The following is a 23,306-nucleotide window of genomic DNA, read 5'->3' as shown; positions in this document are numbered from 1 at the left end:
TGCACAGCTCAGAGTGAGGTAAGAAAGGGATGACTTTGCAGTCGATAACAAAGAAAAGCTTTTGTCTGAACAGTTATTTCATTTCGATAATTGCATCTTCAATTAGAAGTTTATGGGAAGAGCAGAATGATGCCGTACCCTGACCGGACACAAAATAATCCTTTTGGCAGGACAGAGCGATGGAAATGTCACACAGCCCACAGGGCGAGGTGGTGCATCTCACCAAATTCTCACTGGGATGAAACTTTGACCCTGCCCAAATCCATGTGATTTAATTGTAACCGCAATTAACTTCTTAGCGTTTATGAACGTCCTCAAAGAACAAATTAGCTGCTGCTAGCGAAGCCGAACAGGCCAGCACGAAAGATGTCCCTGCTATGAGCTCGGGGGTGTTCGACCTGTTCTGCTCATAGCTGTGCTCGGAACAGCACCTCAGCACTGGAGGCCCCGCGAGGCGCTTGGCCGCCGCGGACTCAATTTCCCGGCACGCCGCGCGGCGGAGGGCGGCGCACGCGCGTTGTCCCGTAGCGTCCGGCTCACACCTCCCTCGGCCGGGCTGCGCGCGGCGGAGCAGCGGTACCGCCATGGAGGCCGCTCCCCGGTCCCGGCCTCGGCCCGGCGGGGCTGCCGCTTCTCCGCCGCCACCCCCACCGCCCCCGGAGCAGGAGCGGAAGCTGGAGCAAGAGAAGCTCTCGGGGGTGGTGAAGAGCGTCCACCGACGGCTGCGCAAGAAGTACCGCGAAGGTAACCGCGGGGAGGGTGCCGCCCCCTTCGCGCCGCTCGGGCCGCGCCGCCCCGTTCGTCTCCGCGGGCGGCGGAGCGGCGGGGGCCGCGGGACGGCCGGGCAGAGGCCGCCGCCGAAGGGGGCGTGACGGGGTGGGGGGGGCGGCTCGGAGCGGCTCCGCGACCGCTTCCTGCTCCGGCTGCGGGCGGGGGGCGGCGGGGTGAGCCCTCCCCGAGGGGCGATCCTCCTGCAGCGCCGTCCTTGGGATGAGCGGGAGGGGGGCGGGGGGAGTGCGCCTGGTTCCCGATGGGCTGCGACGGTGATGGACTGCGAGAAGGTGAGCGGCGCCTTCGGTGCCCGTGGCTCCGGGGAGACGCTTCGCCGCGGGGATCCATCTCCGAACTGTGGAGGTCTGCGGGAATGAGGAGAGCGGAGAGATGGACGGTGAGCTGGGAAGGCTTTGTTACTCTGCTCCTTTTTTCAGCCGGGGCGTTGAGCGAAAGAGTTGGGACAAGCTTAGTAAAATAGATTGCTTTGTGTTTTAGCTGGCCTTCGGTATTAATGCCCTTGTGCTGGGTTCTTCTGAGTGGCACTGAAGTGCTTAAAACATGACAGAAATGGTTTAACGTGAGTGCTGGAGTTGAGAGTTGTTATTTTTTCCCTGCTGGAATTTATAGCTTTTTCATAGAATCATAGAATGGCTTGGGTTGGAAGGGATCATCAAACTCCAACCCCCCTGCTGCAGGCAGAGCTGCTCGGGTTGATGGCAATGATCTGTTCAACGTGAATTAGCAAAAAAATCATCCATTCATTCTATTAATGAGCCTACAGCTCTTCGGTGGCCTGGCAAACAGCTGGTTTACTCCAGAAGGACACACGTAAAATCGGAACTGTTGATGTTCTAGACACAAGTTCTTGCAGCTCCTACGTGTCTTCCCATGACACATCTGTTAAAGAAACAAGGTTGGACTGCTTTCTGGATTTGGAATCCCCACACAGGCAGCCTGTCTGTAGCATTTGGGCAGATAACTACCTATGGAGGCACTTGTTTGTTTTGGCCTTAGTGTAAGCCAAAACCAAAGGAAGGATCTCCTGTGTTTGCCTGGTATTTGGTTGAAGGAACACAGTGTGTTTAAACAGTAAGATCTTGGCAAAGGAGTCTGGCTATCAACAGGTCACATTTCTGTTAGTTTGGAGTGTATGCAGATTAAAAAGGTCAAATGTTGGCACTATTAACCTCAAGAAATGTGAGAAATTTCTGTATCAACTGAATTGCTTTAGATGGAAGCCTAAATTATATGGGAATCACTGTAAGCATACTTTTCAGCAAAGGACAGGTTATTAGGCGAAGTTGCTTTATCTTTAGTTCAGTATCACTGATCAAAAGAAAAAATAATACCTTGATTTACTGTATAGGTCCTGTGAATTGTAAGTTACTGAAAATTTTACAGTGATTTTCTAGTCACTTAATTTAGCAGTACTGTGTTTTCATGGACAGATTGTAGAAAACAAACAGTTAATCATATCACATCTACACAGCAGGGAAGCGTCCACGGATTTTGTACTCATTCAGTAATATACAAGTTGTCTGTGATTTGTGGGAGTAGCACTTCATCCATTAGGTTATTTCAATTTGAGAATTTCATTTGTGGAAGGAAGTTCTGAGTCTTTCTCCTTACATTCCTCGCTGCTTCTAAAACTAGGCTTGAGAATTTTCCTTCTGAATTTCATTCAGTATCATTCTCAAATCATGGTACTGGGATGCTCTTGACCTCTGAAGTGTCTTCTCCTCTTTCTTGTATTATAGAGCTTGGAAAGTTCTGTGACAAAATCAAAGCTGCTGGTTTGCTAAAGAAGTAAAAGATCACTAAATAATCTGTAATCTCTTGGTAAAATTTGAATTAGAAGTGAGTGTGCAAAAAATCCAGGGTCAAAAACAAAGAAAGCCCACCAAAAACAAGTAAACAAAACTCATCCTTGGTTATGTACTTACATTTCATTATGCAGGTAAAGCCTCTTGCTTCCACAGTGCGGTACATCCACCTCCATTGAGAGCAATAACTCAGCTGTTGGCATTATTCCAGTCCTGTATTGTTTTTTTGTTGTTTTAATTAATACTGCTTCTCACATTTACTGGAGTTCTACACAACTCATTTCCATTTCATCGAAGTAAACAAACAGTATTAGAAGTGCTGTTGCGTGGACTTTGGTGCTTTATCTGTACTAATTTGTTGGAGGGAAAATAAAAGCATGTTGAATCTTTCTGAAGGATATACGATGATGTTGCATAGGGTGGAGAGATCTAGGGAAACCCTTGGTATTGTAATATGATCATAAGTTACCCTGCTATAAGTGTTAGAGGAGGATACATGCATCCTTGAGACATGGAGAAGTTGGTGGAAATGATACGGCCTTGATTTTAATAGCTTAACACTTGCCTTGTTGCTATTAGCAAGGCCTTTGTTGTAATGGGGCAGTCATAGAAGGTAAGACTGTTTATCACCTGCCTTGCTTATGGTCAGCACAGCTGCTGGTTTTATTTCCCACAATAGTTCTCTCTTTCTTGTTTTGGAAAATGCAAAATTTACAGCAGTATGCTTCAGAACTGCAAGCTAACACTTCTCTAAAGAGGTCACGTGCTTGTCCAAGTGCAAAAGCAGGATTTTTTAACTAGCAATTCATCACAACTTTTTTTCCGACTTGTAAGGAGTCAGTGAAGGAAAGTAAGTCATCTCATCCCATCATCTCAAGGGCTAGGCAGTCTCTTCATAATGAAAAGCCACAAACTCCTAAAATTTGTTGAAACTGAATCTTACTGTGACAGTGTAATGTCATGGTCCATACCAGTGTATTTATGACAAGCATTTACTGTGTTTGAAATGGTTCAGCTTAAGTTCTTTTCTGTGCTAACCGAATGCATCAACTGAATTAGCTAATCATTAAAAAGTTGTGTCAGACTCCTTTAAGGCAGTGATAGGCACGGCCAAAACCTGTCTAGTGGTTCCTAAAAATACACATTGTTCTTCAGGTTAGCCTGTAAACACTGTCTGCCTAAAGAAAACATTCTCAAGTGAGAATAAGCACACTGAGGTGGAAAGTGTTCACCTAGGAATCGATCTCATCAGCATAGAGAATCCACCTGTTTGTCTGGAGTTCTGCTTCTGTTTCCTATCCAAGTGGATTAGTTGAGTCTTAATTACTTCACACACCAGAGTGAAATCCAAAAGCTGAGACAACAGTTCTCAGTGCTTAGCTTTTTACTTGCAGGAAACTTCAGAGTACTTGACATAAGCACTTGGAAAGTACAGAAACTAGGTTTTGATTGTGTTTGTTTTGTTGAGTTTTTTTTAAACCCAAATTTGGAAAAATCTGACAGTTTGGAGGATTGGAGTTGCTCATAGTTCTGTTGCTTGGTGCCACAGGTGACCCAAAGTGTGCAGTGTTTTCCAGTGTGCACCTTTATGGTACCCGCAGCCCGGCTTTGGTTGCGGCATGGTGACACCTGTCAGGCCTCACAGACAGGCTTGGGAGAGCAGATTGAGTGGTTCGTCAGGAACCAAGCATGATCTGTTGAGCATGTGCAATGTAATATTAGCTTGCTTGTTTCCAATTGCTTATAATAGCCAAGCAGGGTTAATTTTTACTGTGGTATAAAAATCCCTTCTTCATGCAGAGACAGCATTTTCTTTCTATTTCTTTTGTAATCATGCAGACCTCTATTTATCAAGTAAACATTTTCTGTACAGCACGGCCCTCAGTTATGGAGTTATATATATAGTCTGGGAAGATGTTTTGCAGTGGCCTACTTGTCCCTGGAAACCCTACACCTAGTACAAGTGGAAAAATTCTGAGGGATCTGTGAAGGCGTTTTAGGAAATATTCTGCTGTGTGCACACCGGTGTTGTATTAATGTTGTACTTCATATTTGAATTGTAAAAAAAGTGATACTGTTTCCTGTTTGAAGACTTGCAAGAAGTTTTAGAATCACAAATTGTTGTACAACAGTAAAGACATTGAGTAGGTAAGTAGTGGAGACATTGATGTGAAAAGTGTTGTTCAGGAATCAGTTGCTTTATGATCTGTTCCTCATGTTTTTTGTGACAAAACCCTGAGAAAGCTTAAATTCTTCCTGATGTCACTATTTCAAAATGTTTCCTGTTTCACATTTTTCACAGGACAGGAGAATTGTCACTGAGCTCTACATGGTATGTTAGCAGCTGTTACTCCTTTTTTGATGTAAACTTAAAACCGGTTTACTGGTGAAATGTATGTATAAAGAGTGATCTCTGTTCATCTTTTCCCAGTTGTATTAATTTCGTGGAAGAGAGAAGCATTTGGGGATACTGTTATATTTTCAAACAACAAACAAAATGCCATTTCATTAGAAATTTGAAATGATGCTATTTTACAATGTGGGTGTGAAGATACAATTGTCTTTACAGGTTGTACTCCACAGTTTGAGTGGAAGTTGTATTATAAATCTCGTAGTATTTTACAGGATGATAGGGACATTTAATGAAATCACTGCTGTCATTTAGCTAGCCTACAGGTTTTGGACGCCCACTGGCTACAGCACAGACTTGAATCCACTGAACAAACAGCTGTATGTGACCTCCCTCTCAGCTCCTTTTATCGCTTTTGCAGGGAAAACAGAGTTCCTGATGCATGTTCGGCACAGTGAAATCTGTGCCTCTGCTTCGGCTGTTTCAGATTTTTGTCCCTATGTTTACACAGGTCTTTTAAAATCAGTTTCATGTGTATGTGTTTATCTCTTTGGTTGCATTAAGTGCTGCATGTAGTTGGTCCCTCAGTCAGGTTTGGGGAAGAGAGAGGGTCAGTCAACATCTGCGGGCAGTAATTGCTTCAGCCATTGCTAATGGACTCTCCACATCTGTGTGACAGCCATCAGTCCTTAAAGTGATTTATGGTGGATTGGAGACACAGATCATTCTTCAGGGTGATGAAAGCTGACCCTAAATAGCAAATGGAACATATCCTGGAAGTCTGTGTAAAGATGCAGATTCATACGTACAACTTCTACCAATTGCGGTTTTCTGTATCTGACCTTGTCTAGCATCTATATAGATATCAGTATATGTTATGTATATGTGTGTGTGGGTGTGTACATATAGAAAAATATATGTGTGCTTGCAATATTTTTGCATTGTAGAATGAGATTTTATTGTGAGACATTTCAGGTAAATCCTAGGAAATGTAAAGTAAGCATTGGTCAGAGGAGACAGAAATATTGGCTTTGTTTGCTTGAACTTTGTCTGAGTTGAAGTTCACACTCTGTATCCAGACGTGTAAAACTGGTCAGCAGTGAAGCAGAAATACCAAACATCTTTCATGTGTTGTTTTAGTAAGACAGATGTTAGTAGGTTTCTGGTTTGGCTTGTATACACTGAGAGTTTTAAATAGCAGAGTGTTAGCTAATATTCCTTGTGTAATTAATCACTGCCACAGCATCCAGATATCTATTAGTGCAACTGAATTTCAAGGGATAAGTTACTGTTAATAAAGCATTATTATCACATAAAGTATTCATAGGAATTTGATTTCGGCTTTAGCCCAGCTCATGGCATAGGGTTTCCTTCCCCGTGTACTGATAGGCATGTTGGAGAAGCTTGTTTACTGTTTCCAGCAAATAAGTGACAGGCAGTGTTAGGAAACTAAAAATTAGATGGATTTTTTTCATTCCACAGTGCATTGGCATCAACAACAGCAAAAAGAGAAGCTGGAAGGTCTTGCTTGCTAGGTACAGCCATGGCTAGCAGCCTGTCAGCTGAAGTCAGCCAGCATTGTCACAGGTGCTTATAAATGTGGGCATAGGTTCCTTTTCAACAGTGAGCAATTCACAGAGGTTTATTAACACAGTTGGACAAATATGAACATGTCACTTGTGTTTCTTTCATTGTTAGTCATGTGTTAAGCTTTTTTTTTTTCTTCCTGTTTCATAGGAGCCAAAGGTGTGCTCAGGAAGGCTTTGAGCTGTCAAATAGATGCAGTCCACCCCATTTTCATCTTTTGCTATTACCAATTCATATTATCATGTAGGTAGCCAGAAGTTCAAACCCTTATTTTGACTTTTTCTTTGTTACAGCTACTTTTAAATTCAGAAAATTGTAACTTACCAAAAGAACATAATAGCTGTGTAGTTGCAGTCTTCCTAAAGTCCTAAGTATTTCTTCTGAGGGGTAAAGGAGATTAGGATCTAATACCACACTGCATCTACTTCAATCTAAAGTGCATAGTTCCAGATAAATTTAGGGATATTAGATCTAGTTTGCTGACGGGCAGAGTATCTTGCATTTGTTTTGAGATAGTGCAGTCTTCTCTATCTGGCAGCAAGGGAATTAAGGAAAAGCATCATTACCAGAGTTGTCTCCTGGGTGCACATAGTACGCTTAACTCCATGTGACTTAGCTGTTCTATTACTGATTGAAGGAAAATGAATCAGATCTGTTGTTTGGGTTTTTATCCCGTGCTCAAATGCAAAACAGTTTTTAGCAAAGCTGAGCTCTGTTTTTTACATAAAAACAGTGTTTAAAATACACTCGATGTATTCTGTCAGAAGTCTTAGTTGAAAAACAACTTATTAATTTTCCTATTTGTGTAACATACCCCAAATGACAATTGTATTTAACACTCTATGAAGAACAATCTTTTAAAGTTTAACCAAACCAAACAATGACTCTAGAATGGAAGAAAGCAGGATTTTGTTTTAAGAAGCAGACCGTTTGAAGAGAGGAGCTAGTGTGGGGTTGGCCCATCGGGAGCGATAGACTTGGTCTTTCCCGGCTGTACTGGAGACCTTCAGTTCTTACAAATCAGTGTGCAGTGAGGGGTGTTCCGCCTGAGTCTGTATAATTTTTCAGTAAAAAACATGTCTTCAGCTGCCAGAACTTACAGCTAACGTTACCTGTCTATTGCTGTTCCCCAAAATTAAAATTGTCTTGTAATTAGGGTCATTTTAAAATAACGTCTACGTGACTAACTTGTTCTTTGAGACAGGCTTCAGTGACAGGTGATTGCTCTGTGGTTGAGTTTCGTGGTGTGATTGACTATTCTGCGTGCACTATTAATGTCAGTGGAAGTTATTTTGAGGGATTCATGAATTCTAAGTAAATATTAGTGGATTTTGGTTTTGTTTTAGAAAATGGTGTGCTGTGGTGAACCTATGAGTTGGTCAGTTATTTCTTCACTGACTGGCAGATGTGCTAGGAAGAGGTGGGCTTTGGCTTTTTGGTTTTAAAGTAGTTAACCTTCAAGGTGAAGAGTAGGCAGTGTATTTTCTAGGCAATTTCAGACAGAGAGGATAGCAAGGTTTTAAATAATTTTGAAATAATATGACTGTAATGATAGGTGTGTGAATCTTCTGTGGTGTGCCAGTCTTCACAGAATGGCTGGAGTTGGAAGAGACCTTAAGGATCATGGATCTCCAACTCCCCTGCCACATGCAGGGTCACCAACCTCCCCATTTAATACTAGACCAGCCTGCCTGGAGCCACATGTAATCTGGCCTTGAACACCTCTAAGGTGTCTTATAAATAATTATTATAAATAAGATGTTTTTCAAGCTGGATTTCAGTGTAACTGGATCTTCTGTGGAGTTCTGAGATGCGTCTCTGAAGAGTCAATACCCAACATGGGTTTAAAACTGCATGAAAGATAATCAAGTGCTGTCAGGGAGCCTTAAGCTTTGTATAATGGTGTGGTCATGAGATTCTGACATGAAAAGTTGAACGCACAAAACCAAATATTAACTTTAAAATGTGATTGAAGATATATATATATACACATATATTTAATACTTTAGATTAGCTACCACAAATTTTATTTAATTTACAGCCTTAGTGATCGCCTAACAGACGATGTTATTGTTTTAGTAAGCATTGTCTTTGCAGTGGAGCCTTTCTGCACCTTTTAGTGTCTTTTTGGCTACACAAGCAAATGTTGAACTGCACTAGAGTTAATGTGGTATTTGTACATGGATTATAACGTATTCTTTGTGAAACTGAATACACAGCTCTGCTGCTTTCTGGGTACCAGTTGAAGTTGCAAGACCTGTTGTAGTCACTCCCTGAGAGTCTGTCAACAGATAGGAGTCATTATGAGCATTTTCAGCGTGGACAGTATTGGAGCATGGTTCTGGAATTTGTGTTCCTGTATGTTTGTGTAATACCCTTATCTGTGCTTTCTCTAAACTTGCATTGAAGAGGAATGTGGAAAACATGCGAAAATAACTCACTGCCATGGTTCTTGCTTAAAGAAAGTTGGACCTCAAATGCTTCATTGAAGGTTGCTGCACAATTACGTCAGTCTGTTAAGAAAACCTTTTATCTGCAGTTGTTTGAGAAGAGGGCAGACAGGTGGTCGTTGTATCACACCCAGCAGTGCCATAGTAGCAGGTGCTTAGACAACACTGTATGAGAAGAGCTGCACAGGTATCACCATACACTTGCTCACCGTTCTGTCTCTCAGTGATTTTTGTGGTCTAGGAACTGCAGAATGAGAAGTGGCCTCTTTGAAGTTTTTCATGAATTTTCTTCCCTTAGTTTTCCAAGCTGTGTGAACTTTAAGCTTAATTGTGCATTTTGTGCACATTTTTTTTGCATTGAAGCTGCCCTTCATGCTTTTTCTGTCTCCTCATCTTCGAACAAGAAGGCATTGTTTTATATTTAACTTTCCCACGTCACTCATGGCCATGTGGAAATCTGTCCACTTATGCTTTCATCCACCTTTTTCCTGTGTCTGTTGAGATGTTCCTCATACAGAAACTGGGCTATGTCTGTCCTGTGTTGCTATTTCTGTACTTGTTGATCTGTTTGGGTAGAAGGTAACAAAGCAGAAGTGCATGTGGAATTGGCTCTATGTAGGATGTGTGATGGAATTATTTTGTGTTCTTTTTGTTTGTTTTTTAGTTTTTGCTCTGTGTTTCTCTAACGGTCTGCGTTGTTCCTTTTTTCTTTTCAGCTCAGTGCCAAAAAGCTGGTACTGCCATAGGCAATTTTGTTGTAACTCGAGTTCCTATCCTGGGGTGCAAATAGCTTCAGATTCACAATGCTGTGTATTGCATTTCAGATTCTGTATCAGTGGACTATTTAGCCCTTCATTCAGCCCTCAGAAATGTGAACATTTTCAACTTTGCTCAGGAGATAAAAGGAATTGGTGTCAGGAGGCAGTGCTTCTGCTCTGTGGGAAAGGATGAGTTGGCTAAAAGTATTTCGTCTTTGCACTTTTCTTCCCCATCCATTTTATTTTTGAATTCTTAAGAAAAAGTGATACTGGGAAATGGAGCTATTGTCTAGAAATAGACCAGATGAAGTTAAATGACTGAAAGGTGCTAATCTGAGATTTTTTTATTGGTGATATTTTTCTCTCTGAATGTTTACTTGTTTACTTCTTTCTACTGCATGTTCTTAATCAAAATTCCAGCAAGTGCATGCCTGTCAAGTGTTTTACAGCTGCCAGGCTCATGCAGTAAGATTCAGAGTGTGTGGCAGAAGAACTATGAAACTATATCTAAATTGCATAACAGTTAAATAGCTATTGAGAATACACTTTAAGCTTAGCTAGTGCTTTCTGTCTTGATGCTGTCTGCATAGGTTCAGCACTTCTGTTTTGAGGAAATGGAAGCAAAGCTTGTGCTAGTTTTGCCCCTTTTGCTGGTAGGACACTGTTGTACCATTTCTTGCTCTCTTTCATCAGTAGAATTTGATGCGCCCTGTGTGATTACTTCCACATAAGGCTTTCTGAACAGCTCTGGCAAAATGAGCCCTAAGTTCCATCAGAAACAGCAGCAGGGCTGTGCCTCCAGTGTGCATTTGTCAGGCATGCCCTGTGCTGGGAGGCAGCTGAGGACCATGCTCATGCCTTCTGGTGTAAAAGTTTGTCTCCTTGAAACTTGAATCACTTGGGAAGTACCACAGGATACTGCTCAAATATAATACTGCACTTATTTGTCCAGTCTAACATCTTTCTCATGTTTGTCTCACAGCAAGCAGAATACGTGATGTCTTGCTTAGCTTCCCTGTTGTATTAAAACTAAAATAGTATCACATCCACTCCCTGGCCTTCCATCCTGATTGCTGTCTCATGCAAGGCAGTGTAAACACCTCATTGAAACATGACTCATTTTGATGATTGCAGATGATTATTTTTGAAGAGCAAATAGTTGTGACATCCCTAAACCAAACTTACAGAGGCAGTAACTTGGATCACTGGTTAAATTCTTCTAAGTCTTCTGTCTCTCGTACCCAGTCTTGCTGTAATTGGAGGACAGATGGGCTACCCAGACATTATTACTGTTTTGCACGCAAGCAGAAAGAAAAAGTTGCCATGGAAAGAAGTCTGTTACTGCTAATTAAAATAAAGAACATCAAAGGGATTCTCACGAATCAGTTAGAAATACCTTACTGATACGGGAATGACAAGTTATACCATAAGCTACTTTAAGGCTTTAGCAAATGTTATAGTCAGCTATGATTGATGCACTTTGTAAGTATTTCTTTGTCATATTAAGGGGCCACAAGACTGGTTCTGAAACCATACTGTTAAATATTTGTTGTCAGAGCCCAATCTTAGAGTGTGCCTTTGCTTTTAGTAACTTGCTGTTAGCTGTATCAGCGTGAGCATGCAAAATCAATGCATAATTTTTATTCTGCAAAAATATATATGAATCTATACTGGATGTGTGCACACATTTGTGATTAAGAAACAAAAAAGGAATTAGTGAAGATCATACCTGTGAGCATGTATCTTTTTTTTTTTTTTTTCTTATGGCAGAAGAGTCTTTTAGTAAAGTATACCAAAGTTTTTTGTGCAGTAGAAACTATAACAGTTGTAGCTTGCACCACTAGTATTTACCTTGTTTTTGTTTGGCAGTACATTATGTAAAGCAAGCTAGAGGAAGTGGATACTTCCCTGCAGAAGTGGGAAAGTCATCATGTTTAATTACTTAAAAGTGTTAGAATTTAACCTGCAAGACTTTTTTTTTTTTAGTGAGAGGAGGAACATAAAAATAAAACTGTTAGTGGAAATTGGCAAATTTGTCTGTTTGTTTTTTTTTTTCCACTGTAATTGGTCTGATTCTTCAGTACTGTTGCTTAGAAGTTATTTTATTGATACTGACTACATAGGCAGGTATCAGTGAAGGCTTGAATTCTTTTTCCAGTGTATCCAAAGAAATCTGTAGTCTTGATTAAACTTTCATTTGAGCATTTTTCCATGTATATCATGCAGAGTACTTACTGCAAACACGAATGCAACTAGGAGGCCTTCCGGTCTTTCAATTCTAGAAATGTTTGTCGTGTTTAATACCCGTGCACAGAAATGGAAGCAGAACTTCCCAGTAACTTTAATTTCATGGAATGAGGTGAACAAAGTCAGTGTTCTGAGAATATTGCTAGCTTCTCAAGTACCCGATAGTCCCTTCTCAAAAGCCTTGAAGAAGCATTGTGTTTGACTAGAGAAAGGGGGCCTCATTTTGTTAAATGCAGGTAAAGTAATCTCTTACAGCATTATGTAACTTCTTTAATTGGAAGATGGGGACTTTGCCATGAAGATAATGAGACACATTGTGTCTAATGTGCAGTATTTTTTTTATTGTTGTTTTGCTCAGTGGGAGACTTTGATAAAATCTGGCGTGAACACTGTGAGGATGAGGAAACTCTCTGTGAATATGCTGTGGCAATGAAGAACCTTGCAGATAATCACTGGGCAAAAACTTGTGAAGGGGAAGGCCGAATAGAATGGTGTTGCAGGTAAGTCCTCATGTCTTTGAAAGATGTGGTTGCGTGTTTATATTTGTAATTCTTTACAATACAGGTTTTTTTATTTGATGATTTATAACATTTGTTCTATAAAATGTTAATGATGTATTGGTTCCCAAAACAAATACCTTCTTAATGTTCCAATTTATAAACTGTAAATCCATAATGAAGTTGTTTCTTCTAAAATTAGATTTTTTTTTTTTAAAGCAACTTCAGCAAACAACTTCCTTTTCTTCATGTGCTGAAGCTGCAAGTAAATTTAAGAAGTAATGTTATATGTGTTCATCTGAATCTAAACTGAATTAATGCAATGAGCGTAGCTGAACAGGGTATGGGTTTGACTTGTGCATGTAAGTACGTGGATTTTAAACTTCTTGCATGCCCTAATAGTAAAATCCTGGATTGAGTTCAACTAAACTATTTCAATCCTTGAGGAAACTGAGGTCTAAAATAGGATAAGTGTTAGTCACTCAGGATTCCTACATATGGTTGGCATCTGAGGCATACTGTGAAACCTGTACAGTGGAATAAAACAAAATACTGTTGAAATCTTATATGAAAAAGACTTTATGCACAATCCTGCCTCCAGGAATGTCTTTAGACAGAGGAAGATGATGGTGTAAGTCTGAGAGTAAGGTCTTTGCATATCCAGATGTTTAGAAAAACTTCATTTTTTCCATCATGATATGAAAGTTATTCCAATCAATCCAACTTTGAGGAAGTATATCAACTACATGTAATAAAGTCTTTGTAGGTATCAGTTTGTTTATAAAATGCTGCAGCAGTGGAGGTTTCCAGCTTCCTTGGGATCTTTAAAAATCAGTGTAGATTAAAACTGAATAGATTAAATATTAACAGATTACCATTCTCTTCTAGTCTTGGAATAGTCATCCTCTATGTGACTGATACAAAGTAATGAACAGAAGAAAGAGAAGAAAAGCAAGGATGACATTGCTACATTTCACTTTATTGCAGAGATCTTTGGATCCCATAAAACAAGCAATTGAGTGAGGGACGAAGGGGCATGGATTGTGAAACAGTTAATATAGAGTACATCAACCTGGTGACAACTCAAGGTGTTCTGTACTTGATGGAAGTGGAGCAAGTCAGTAGCAACCTTATTTTCTTTCTCTCTACAGCAGGCTCTTATTTAATATTTGAAACCCATTCCTTTTGTATCAATAGTTCATAGAACAATAGAATAATTAAAATTGGAGAAGGCCTCCAAGATCATGTAGTCCAAATGTCTACCTACCACCAATATTGCCCACTAAACCATGGCCCTAAGTATTACATCTGCCCTTTCCTTAACCACCTCGGGGGATGGTGACTCCACTACCTCCCTGGGCAACCTGTTCCAGCACATAACCACTCTTTCTGAGAAGAAAGTCTTTTCAGTATTCAACCTGAACCTCCCCTAGCGCAACCTGAGGCCATTCACTCTAGTTCCTTCACTTGTTATGCGAGAGGAGAGACAACCCCTACCTCACCACAACCTACTTTCAGGCAGCTATAGAGGGCAGTAAGGTTTCCCCTGAGTCTCCTCTTCTTCAGACTCAACAGTCCCAGTTCCCTCAGCTACTCCCTATACAAGTTGTGCTCCAGAGTCTTCACAAGCTTTGTTGCCTTTCTCTGGACATGCTACAAAGCATTGATGTCTTTCTTGTAGTGAAGGGCATAAAATTGTTCTCATGTTCTGGTTATCTGTGCACATACTAATGGTACTGGATTCTGGACTGATTCCCAGGGAACACTGCTTGATTTTTATTTTTTTTTAAAGCAATTTCAGTTAACTAGTATTCCCTTAGCTTGTGGCAAGCTCAATTCATTCCCTGCAGGACAGGATAATGTTGCATGTTGACACCAGAGGAACGGCTGATATCCTGTGTACTGAGGTTTATTGGCTCTCTCGTTTGTTTGTTGGGTGGTTTTTTTGGGGGGGTGGTTTTATGGTTCCTAGAAGATTTACAGAGTGAACACAAATATCCAGCTTGGGCCTGGGAGCCCGACCTCATGCTAAGAATAGAATCCACTGATAGGAGACACTAAGATGCGCATGGTGTAAAGCTTCAATTCAAGCACGGATCTTTTCTGCATGCAACATTCAGGGGTCAGGAGATTCACATCAGTTTTAAAAAAAAAAAAAAAAAAAAAAAAAAAAGTTTCTTCTTTCTTTTGTGGAAACTGAGGCCTGAATGGCTAAATACCAAAACATGGCAGATCAACTTTGTCTTCTGTTTTTGTTTTTTTGTTGTTGTTCCTTGTCAACAGCCAGGAGGTGTGCCATGCAGATGGCAGGCCCCATTGTCCTTACTCCTCCTTGTGTCTAGTTGCTTAATTGCATGCAAGAGAACTTTACTTATGTGAAACTTCATTGAAAGCTTTTGTTGAGTGCTTTAACTGAGTGTCACCATGGCAGCAGGAAGGTAGCTGATCGGTTGAATGAAGTTTCATTTCAGAGTGGAATGCTGAAAATACTTGGGAACCACTTGTGTATCTGTGTTGAAGAAAGGATAGCTCAGGCTTTTGTTTTCCTTTTAAGGAAGATCTTTTAAGATGTGATACTAGCTAGGAAAAAAAAGATTTTTTTGGTCTTTCATTATTTTTTCTTGTATTCTTGTGTAACCAAGCACCAGTAAAGTAAATCAGAGAATATAGAATGCATTATTTTCAGGGTCAAGATTATGTTTTCTGCAGGGTTCTCCTCGTGAAAAGGTGTATCTTGCTATTTAGTTGAACATACTGGGAGAACACATCTTGTGATGCTAATTCTTAAAACAGATGGAAAAAAAACCTTCTCTTTTACTTCATTAATTTTTTATTTAGATGACACACATGCAGATTCTAGAAAACATTAAAGCTAAAGCTGTAAATGGCAGACTGTGCTGTTGACCGTATGCCACATTGTACAGGAGTGGTTTGACTGTTTCAGGGCAATAGGATACAATCTTTAGCATGGGAAGAGAGAACTTGAAGCCTTGTCCCCTTCCAGATGCAGTTTAGGTAAACCTCATGTGGTGTTGTGGAAAACATGGACCACAGTCAGCTGTCTTTCCTTTTTTTTGTCTGTATTTTCAGTAAATTGAATGCAGTGTAGCAGGTGATGTTTGCAAATGTACACCTGTTTCATGTAATTTCTGTTTCAACACAGAGCTTAAACCAAAGTGGGATGGATAAGATAGTTTACCCTAGCTGTCCTAATGTGTAATTTTTGCTGGCATAGGTAGCCTGGTGAACCTTTGTATGGACAATGAATGCTGGCCTTTTCTGGCTCTAGTTAAAACAAAATAAGCTAAACCAGCTGATTTGCTTCTTTCTGTTGCTTTTGCATCAGTTACAACTTGTGTTGACTTGGCGGTTCTTTTTTTTTAAATAATGAAAAAACAGAATCAGCTTGAAATAGCCATTGTGACAAAACATTATCTGAACTTGCATTTTTTAAAAAAGTCTTTTGAGAGTTTTCAGTATGCTGAAGAAATGTGGTCTTGGTCAGTTTACTGTTAGGGGAGTGTAGAACTGTTTGGAAAAAAATGCAGAGAATGGATATTAGAAGCTTATCTTAAGTATTTGTTTTACTGAGAAAGGGCTCTGTAAGCCTGTCCCTGAATCTGTTACTAATCAATATTTTTGTTAGTAATCTGCTAGAATACAGTCTGTTTATTAAATTTGCAAATGAGACCAAGCAAGGAAGAATTTACACTCTCAGGGCTGGACTGAAATTAACAATGATACTAACTGTGCCAAATACTATCAGCTATAGAGACACGAGCTAGGAAATAATTGGTTATTTATCAGTCCTTTAGAAAAGTGTTTGTAAGACGCCTACAAACAGGAGGGTTGTCAACTCTTTACAGGGGTAGATAATGGCAGGAGAAGGGGAAATGGTTTTAAGGTTGAGGGAGGGAAGATTTAGGGTAGATAACTGCAGGACAAGAGGAGATGGTTTGAAGTAGATGGAGGGAAGATTTAGGTTGGATGTCAGGGGGAAGTTCTTTACAGAGAGAGTGGTGAGGTGCTGGAACAGGCTGCCCAGAGAGGTTGTGGATGCCCCGTCCCTGGAGGTGTTCAAGGCCAAATTGGATGGGGCCCTGGGCACCTGGTCTAGTATTAAATGGGGAGGTTGGTGGCCCTGCATGTGGCAGGGGGCATTGGAGCCTGATGGTCTTTGAGGTCCCTTCCAACCCAGGCCGTTCTATGATTCTGTAGCAAAGTACAAGCTGAATATGAAACAATCACAGGATACTTTCTTCAAAAAAGAGAAACATCTTGGAGTATGTTAATGAAGTTATTCACAAAATATCTGAAATACTTTATTTAGCTTTTCTCTTAATTAAAGTATCACTTTGCTCCCTGCATTTAAAAAACAACTCCAAAAAAGGTAAAGAAAAGTTCCGGGGTCTCATTTATTTTCCACAAAAGCCTGTTTTTTTTTTAGAATCTGGAGCTGTCTGGTCAAATGGAGTAAAATCTAGGAGATCCTTTTACAGGATCTTTGAGGATAAGTGTTCACAGTCTGTTTAGGATTGGAGGACAGAATAAATGAATGCTTAAAGTCCCTACAGTGCTGTTTTGGTGCTTTCTTTATGAATGCAGTTAGCTGAGAAACTCACCTTCAATGGAATTAGAAAGGAGGTGGGTTAAGGAAAAGGAGGGAAACTATTTAATAGAAAAAGGATCTAATGTTCATTGTGCATGTTTGTATGGCAACCTTTATTTTTCCTTCTAAATAATACTTTGTTCTGACAAAACTGTGTCTGTTCATTGAATGTTAGAACTAATTAGAGCTTTGATTATATGATGACTGCTGACTGTTTTCAAGTTCTTGGAATCATCTGGTAATGAAGGGTGTTGACTCTAAGCTGGTTTGTGGTGGGAGGATTGGTACAACGTAGGAGAAACATCTGGTTCCAGACCTAGTGGTGTTTTCCAAAAGGATAAGTCTCAAATGTCTAGAATTAAAACAAAGCATGAAAAATAAATGTGAATTAATCGTATGCAAGCTTCTTGCACTGAACTTTAAGAGCTTATAATACTTTGTACTGTAATATTTGCTGAATGTATAATTTCCTTAACCTAAATCTGGACACTCTTGATAATAGCAGAGTGCTTTCCAGTCCTCCCTCATGATTAATGCCTCCAAGGGGAAGTTGAAAACTTTAATTTCCTTGATTTACTTCAGAATAGAGTGGGGGAGATTAAAACCTGTAGAGGAGTTTATGCTGGGTTTTTCTTTTTTTTTTTTCCAGGTCAGCAGTTGCTTTAGTTGACTTTAGGAAACTAGAATTTCCTTCAGCTCTGAAGGGAGGTGTGTTGTTTCACTGTATCCTTACTCAATTTCATCTTCAATATTAGATTCTGGTTAATAAGTACAGTGAGGAATGTTAATCAGGCTTGTGCTTTCCTTCTTCCTTCTGCTTTTTAAAGAGAAGGACTGTGTCAGTTCTTGACCTGCAGAACTGTCTACTTGAAACTCTTGATCATTCATAAAAGCTATCAGAGATTGTTTTTTTTGTCAAGATGAAAGGTGACCAGCATTAATTTAGTTGCTGGTTATTACTTGGCAAGAAGAACTAACTGCTGATTCTTTGAAGTCATTGATATGTAATATGATGTTTCTTTGGCAATTGAGAATTTGAAACACCTCCCCCTGTTATTTTCTGTGTGGTATTGAAACACTCATGGTTTTGGGTAGTGTATTCTACAGGGAAGTTTCTTAACTTAAGTCTACTATCAAACCATTTATCTTCTGACTATCTGTTCATACTGGCTTTTACTGAGGGTTTCTTTAAGTGTCCAGACTAAATGGCAGAGGAGTTTGGGTGTGGGCAGACTATTCATCTCTAAAAAACTGTCATTTAAGATATGAAGAATGGAAAAAAAGTTCAACTGAGGAAGTACCTAGAATTCTTTTTGTAAGACATGAGCGGCAAACTTCACCTGTCTCTGCCAGCAAACTTAAGCAGTTTATAACTTAAATGTTTAGTTTTGTTGTCTGTGTAAACTGTTAGCAAGTGTAAGCTCAGGTACCATTTGAATTGCACAATTCTTCATGAACAAGTCTGTTGATTGCAGAGCTATCTGATGTCAGATTAAATGTCAGAGACGTTTGCCACAAATTTCATGGTGACAGCTCTCAAAATTATAAAATAAACTAATTAATTTTATTTCCCTTTGTAGATAATAAGGGGATGCTCTGTTCATTACTTGAGACCATTGTTAAATACAGTCTTTGATAACTGCGTACTCAAAACTACTGTGATTGCTGATGGAGTTTTAATAAACATAAGCACGTAGCTACATCAGCAATTTACCGTGGGGGTAAACTGTTGAGTGTGTTGCCTTTTATTAGGTACTGAGCAGTAAATGCCCATCTGATCACTGCTACCCCATCACACTTGTGAGTCTGATTTAAATGGATGGTGTGTTATCTTGAGGTGAAATCCCTCAGTGGTTTCTCACCTGTTTGGGTTTTTGTTTGCTTGTTGGATTTGGTATTTTTTTGCTTCTTTGAGTTACTACATAAGTATGCAGTCTGAACTTGAGGAATTTTACCCAGTCTTTAGTAAATCTTGTGATTCTGGCCTCTTTGTCTGCCAGTGAAAATCCAGGAGAAGATACTTCTCATCACAGTTGTCTTTAATAGTGTCTTATGGTTCAGAACTTAATTGACATGAGAGGGAGGAGTAAAATAGTTGGGAAAAATACTCAACTACAGCAGTATCAACAGTGAGGCAGAAATGGCTTCTGTGCAGTGACAGAAGGAGTCATTAGGCTGCATTTTGAAAGTAGTTGGTTCTCATATACAAGTGCTTATCTGTGTGTTAAGCTGGGCAATGTAACAGCTTCTAGCAAGTGGAAAAAGAATCAGTAGTTGAGGAGCAAAAAGAATACATTTCCTCCCAAAGTACTGGGCTTCTTGATTTGTTCTGACTTACCTGTCAGTGTCGATAGCTGTATGATGTTATTTAACCAGAATGTTTCAAAAGGGATAACAAGAAAGAAGACTTCTAAGTAAAACTGCAGACACTGAGCAAGATGCTAAGAAAGTAGTAAGGTAGCTGTAACAGTGTGAGGAAGATGGGTTTGTGTTTTCTTTCACTAAGTGACGCTCAACTAAATTATGAAAGACATCTCTAAACTCATTGTATGCTTATGGACAAATAATTTTATATAGCATAAAATATGACTTTTATTATCATAACAGTAATGCAAGTGTTTCTCTGGGGTTCTATTTTGTTTTTATTTTTTGTTGGCTTTTTTTTTTTCCAACTTTTTTTGCTTAGTTAAATTACAGACTTTAACTTTGTTAATTTTAGAATCGTTGTCTTTTTGTATGTGGAATTTCTAACAGACTTGGTATGGTTTCACAGTTTGTGTATTTGGGAATATTGTAGCCTGGGCTGCTGTTACTGCTTCTGTGTGATCTTGCTCAATACTGCTAAGACATGGATCTTATTTTTTTTTTTTTCCATCTAGCTTCTCTTTCATCTGAAAATAGCTTTGGTTACTGAAGAATTGTAACTATAAACTTGTTGATTATGAATGTATTTTTTACTGTGTTTGTTTCTCATAGGGCTGTGTTTTCTACCCTAAGGTTACTGTGTGTATCTTAAGCTTTACTTACTAAGTGAGAGTACATAGGGCCTTCTCAGATAAGTAAAACTTGCTTGTGCTTTGATTTTGTTAGACACAGGTCAGTTTTGATATTGAGGCCATGCAAGTATGGCAGTACAGGAGTTTGTCCAACAGAGCGTGATTTACCTGACGCTTTTGTACTTTTTGTGTACTTTTGTACTTATACTTTGTGTACCTTTGTACTTTTGTAATTATACATTTACAGATTCAAAGTGGTCGTTTCCTGGCTGTTTGGAGTAAAGTGGTTTCTATCTGTACCTGTTTGATACATATTTCTCCTTATAAAACTTAGCAATAATGACACTTTCTTTTGTTTTTCCTTCACATCATGTGTGATGGAGAGGGAGGAGTAAAATAGTTGGGAAAAATACTCAACTACAGCAGTATCAACAGTGAGGCAGAAATGGCCAAACTTTCTTTTGTTTTTCCTTCACATCATGTGTGATGGAGAGGCTAGGTGTATTTGGTGCCTATAATATCATCTATACTTAGATCAGGCCTGTGTATTTCAAGACCTCATCTCTATTTGTGAATTTAAGGCAGTATTTTTATCAACATAACCCTTCCAAATCTGGAATGTGAAATAAAACAATATAGGATGCTATTAAGCTCAGCTTGAATTTGTGTCCTGGAATGTTACCTTCAAACCTCTGCAGCTTTTTTTTTTTTTTTTTTAAACAGAAATTGAATGTGTTTCAAGAAAGTATCATAAAAACGTTTTGTGAAAATATAATTTGAACAAATGCTGTTTTTGTTAAACTTCTCATGCAGATGCTTGGCTGGCACATCTAATTAAAATGCTTTTTTTTACAGGGTGAGTCAGGCTTTTAATTTCACAGCAGCAAATTGTTTCCAATTCTAGTTCTGTCCAAAACAGTCCAGTTATTCTCCGAAACATAATGCTTGTGTCTCATACGTAATGCTGACTACTGGTTGAACTATGCAAGTGCAATTCAACTTTTTTTTTACATTCGTTCTTTTAAACTGCTTAACCTTTCTGATAAATGTGACTGATAATTTTATTCTGGTTCCTATTAGCGGAATACTTAAGTGAAATAAAAAATGAAAGCTAAAATAAGTCTTCTGTAATAATATAGCTACTGAACATACGTTATTAAAGAAACAAACTCATAATTAGAACCAAGTATAATTAACTTAGCCCATAAGCTTGAGTTATTTGTTTTCCCCCCGCATTTCTTAAGTACCCTATACAACAAGGATGTTTCAAAAGCCCCTGTATTTGTAATTAGTAACTATCAGTGCATGTATGCAAGCATGCCTTGATGGATAAGTGTAGTGCTTAAGTGTCAGCTGACATTTACCCTTGGTTAATGTTCTGTTCTTGCTCTGAAAGTCTATACAGATAAAGCTAATTTGAATCTGTTTACATAACTCTGTCTTACAGCCTAATTTTAGGGGAAAAAAAACCACTACTTGTCTTGAAGTGTGTCTTTTGGGTATCACATCTGTCCTAAAGCTGATTTTCCAAAGATGCAGTAGAACTCAGATTTATTGAAAAGCTTTTAGAACTTGTATCTCTTATTCCTCTGTCTTGTGTCCTGTCTTAGTATAGTGACCGAAAATACCATTCCACTTCTCTGGGAAATCTTTGTCTTTTCAGTGTGTGTCGGGAATATTTTCAGAATGGAGGGAAAAGAAAAGCACTTGAGAAAGATGAGAAGAGAGCACTTCTTGCTTCTAAGACCACTCCAGCCTTAAATGTTTCCCAGCCTCCCAAGATTGAAGACCCCTTACCAAACTTTGGCTTGACAAATCATGAAGCTATAACAGAAGAGTAAGTTATACTTGTTTTCCAGACTTTTCTTTTTTCTTGTTGAGACTTGCTTGGAAATTTTTTCATTATAATGTTAGATTGGTCTGATGCTGCCTTTTTTTTTCTTTTTTTTTAATAGTAAAGAGGTTGGATTTCCTTGTGAATATGTCCACATTTCAAGAATAATTGAACTATAGTATAAATTTGGGTGGATGCTGTAAAGATTGCTCGAGAATGACAACTTAGTCATCATCATATAACTGTTAGAGTAATTTCACTTTTGTATGTCATTACTGTGCAGTGCAATTTATATTAAAGCTTGAGGTGAAATAAAGCAGATGTTAATTAAGTTAGAATCTAATGACTGTTCAGTATTGTTGAAAAGTCAATTGCTTTTGTAAGTACTAAGTGCCAAATGTAAATAACAGAGTACTTAAAACTTTCTGTTCATAAATTATTGAGGAGAAACTCTTGATTCCAATTATACACTTCAAAAGCAATTTTGAATTTAACACTTAATTTTAAATATGGTAGCTTTCTGATGACTGTCTCTGCAGAAGTTGAATATTCTTGAGGTACTTCTCTAATAGGTTTTAATTTTGTTTTTTGATTTTTTTCACTCGAGTAAGAATTCCATTTTTGGGATTCATTAGTAGCTTTTTTTTTTTTTTTTTTTTTTTTTTTCCAGTTACAGTCTCACCCTATTTTTTCTTGAATTATATGGGTCATGTTTTGGCAAACATGACTTGCAAAAGGCATGAAGATCTCAAATGCTTAAATGTTTGAATAGTTAAAATGCTGACCCCAATGTTGTTCTGTGTTCTGAGCAACCAAGAAGATATTGCCACAGAATCACACAAGCAGCAAGAACACCTTGCTGAACACCTCCAGGGTCAGCAACTCCACCACCTCCCTGGGCAGCCCTTTCCAGTGCCTGACCATTCTTTCAGAAAAGTAGTATTTAGATTAAATGAAAAATGAAGGTAGTGGCTTCCCATAAGCAGCTCTTTCTCCTCTTGGTAGTGTTCACTTTGCTAACTCAGCCTAAACATGAATATATGTTTTTAATAAGAACCACCAAGCTCTTTGATACAAAGGGTTGATGAGATGTTAATTCCTCATGCCATCTCAAAAACTCTAGCATTTGGTAACGCAAGATGCTTCTGTTACTACAAGTGGCAGATTGGTACTGACTTGTTTAAATCGATAGGTTTGATCATACACTACTTCAAGTTGACCTTGTACTGTGAGATCTTATCATGATGAAGCACAAGCTTTCTCTCTGCTTATGCTTTATATTCATACTTTGAAGGGCCAACTTCACAAGCTTCATCTTGCTACCAGAAATCTGTAGTCTTATCTTTTGATTTGTGTGTACAGAAAGTATTTAATACAGAAC

General features: G+C 39.1%; 1 protein-coding gene across 2 annotated transcripts in view; it reads left to right on the top strand.

Moving 5' to 3' along the window:
- Positions 1-528: 528 nt before the first annotated feature.
- The window catches only part of BMT2 (base methyltransferase of 25S rRNA 2 homolog), a 32,361-nt gene continuing 9,583 nt past the window's right edge, over positions 529-23,306 (top strand). Inside the window, exons 1-3 of one of the 2 annotated variants that reach the window (XM_052667961.1) lie at positions 529-744; positions 12,348-12,489; positions 21,755-21,928. In XM_052667961.1, coding sequence (XP_052523921.1) covers positions 585-744; positions 12,348-12,489; positions 21,755-21,928 — 476 coding nt within the window. In that variant the 5' untranslated portion in view covers positions 529-584. Of the gene's footprint in view, positions 745-1,023; positions 1,169-12,347; positions 12,490-21,754; positions 21,929-23,306 lie in introns of those variants that run through there. The other variant, XM_052667963.1, reaches the window with a different exon arrangement.

This window comes from Tympanuchus pallidicinctus, unplaced genomic scaffold, assembly GCF_026119805.1.
Source record: "Tympanuchus pallidicinctus isolate F22 unplaced genomic scaffold, pur_lepc_1.0 scaffold8, whole genome shotgun sequence".
Classification (NCBI taxonomy): Eukaryota; Metazoa; Chordata; class Aves; order Galliformes; family Phasianidae; genus Tympanuchus; species Tympanuchus pallidicinctus.
The sequence above is the reverse complement of the archived record's forward strand: the minus strand, read 5'-3'. Positions and strand labels throughout refer to the sequence as shown.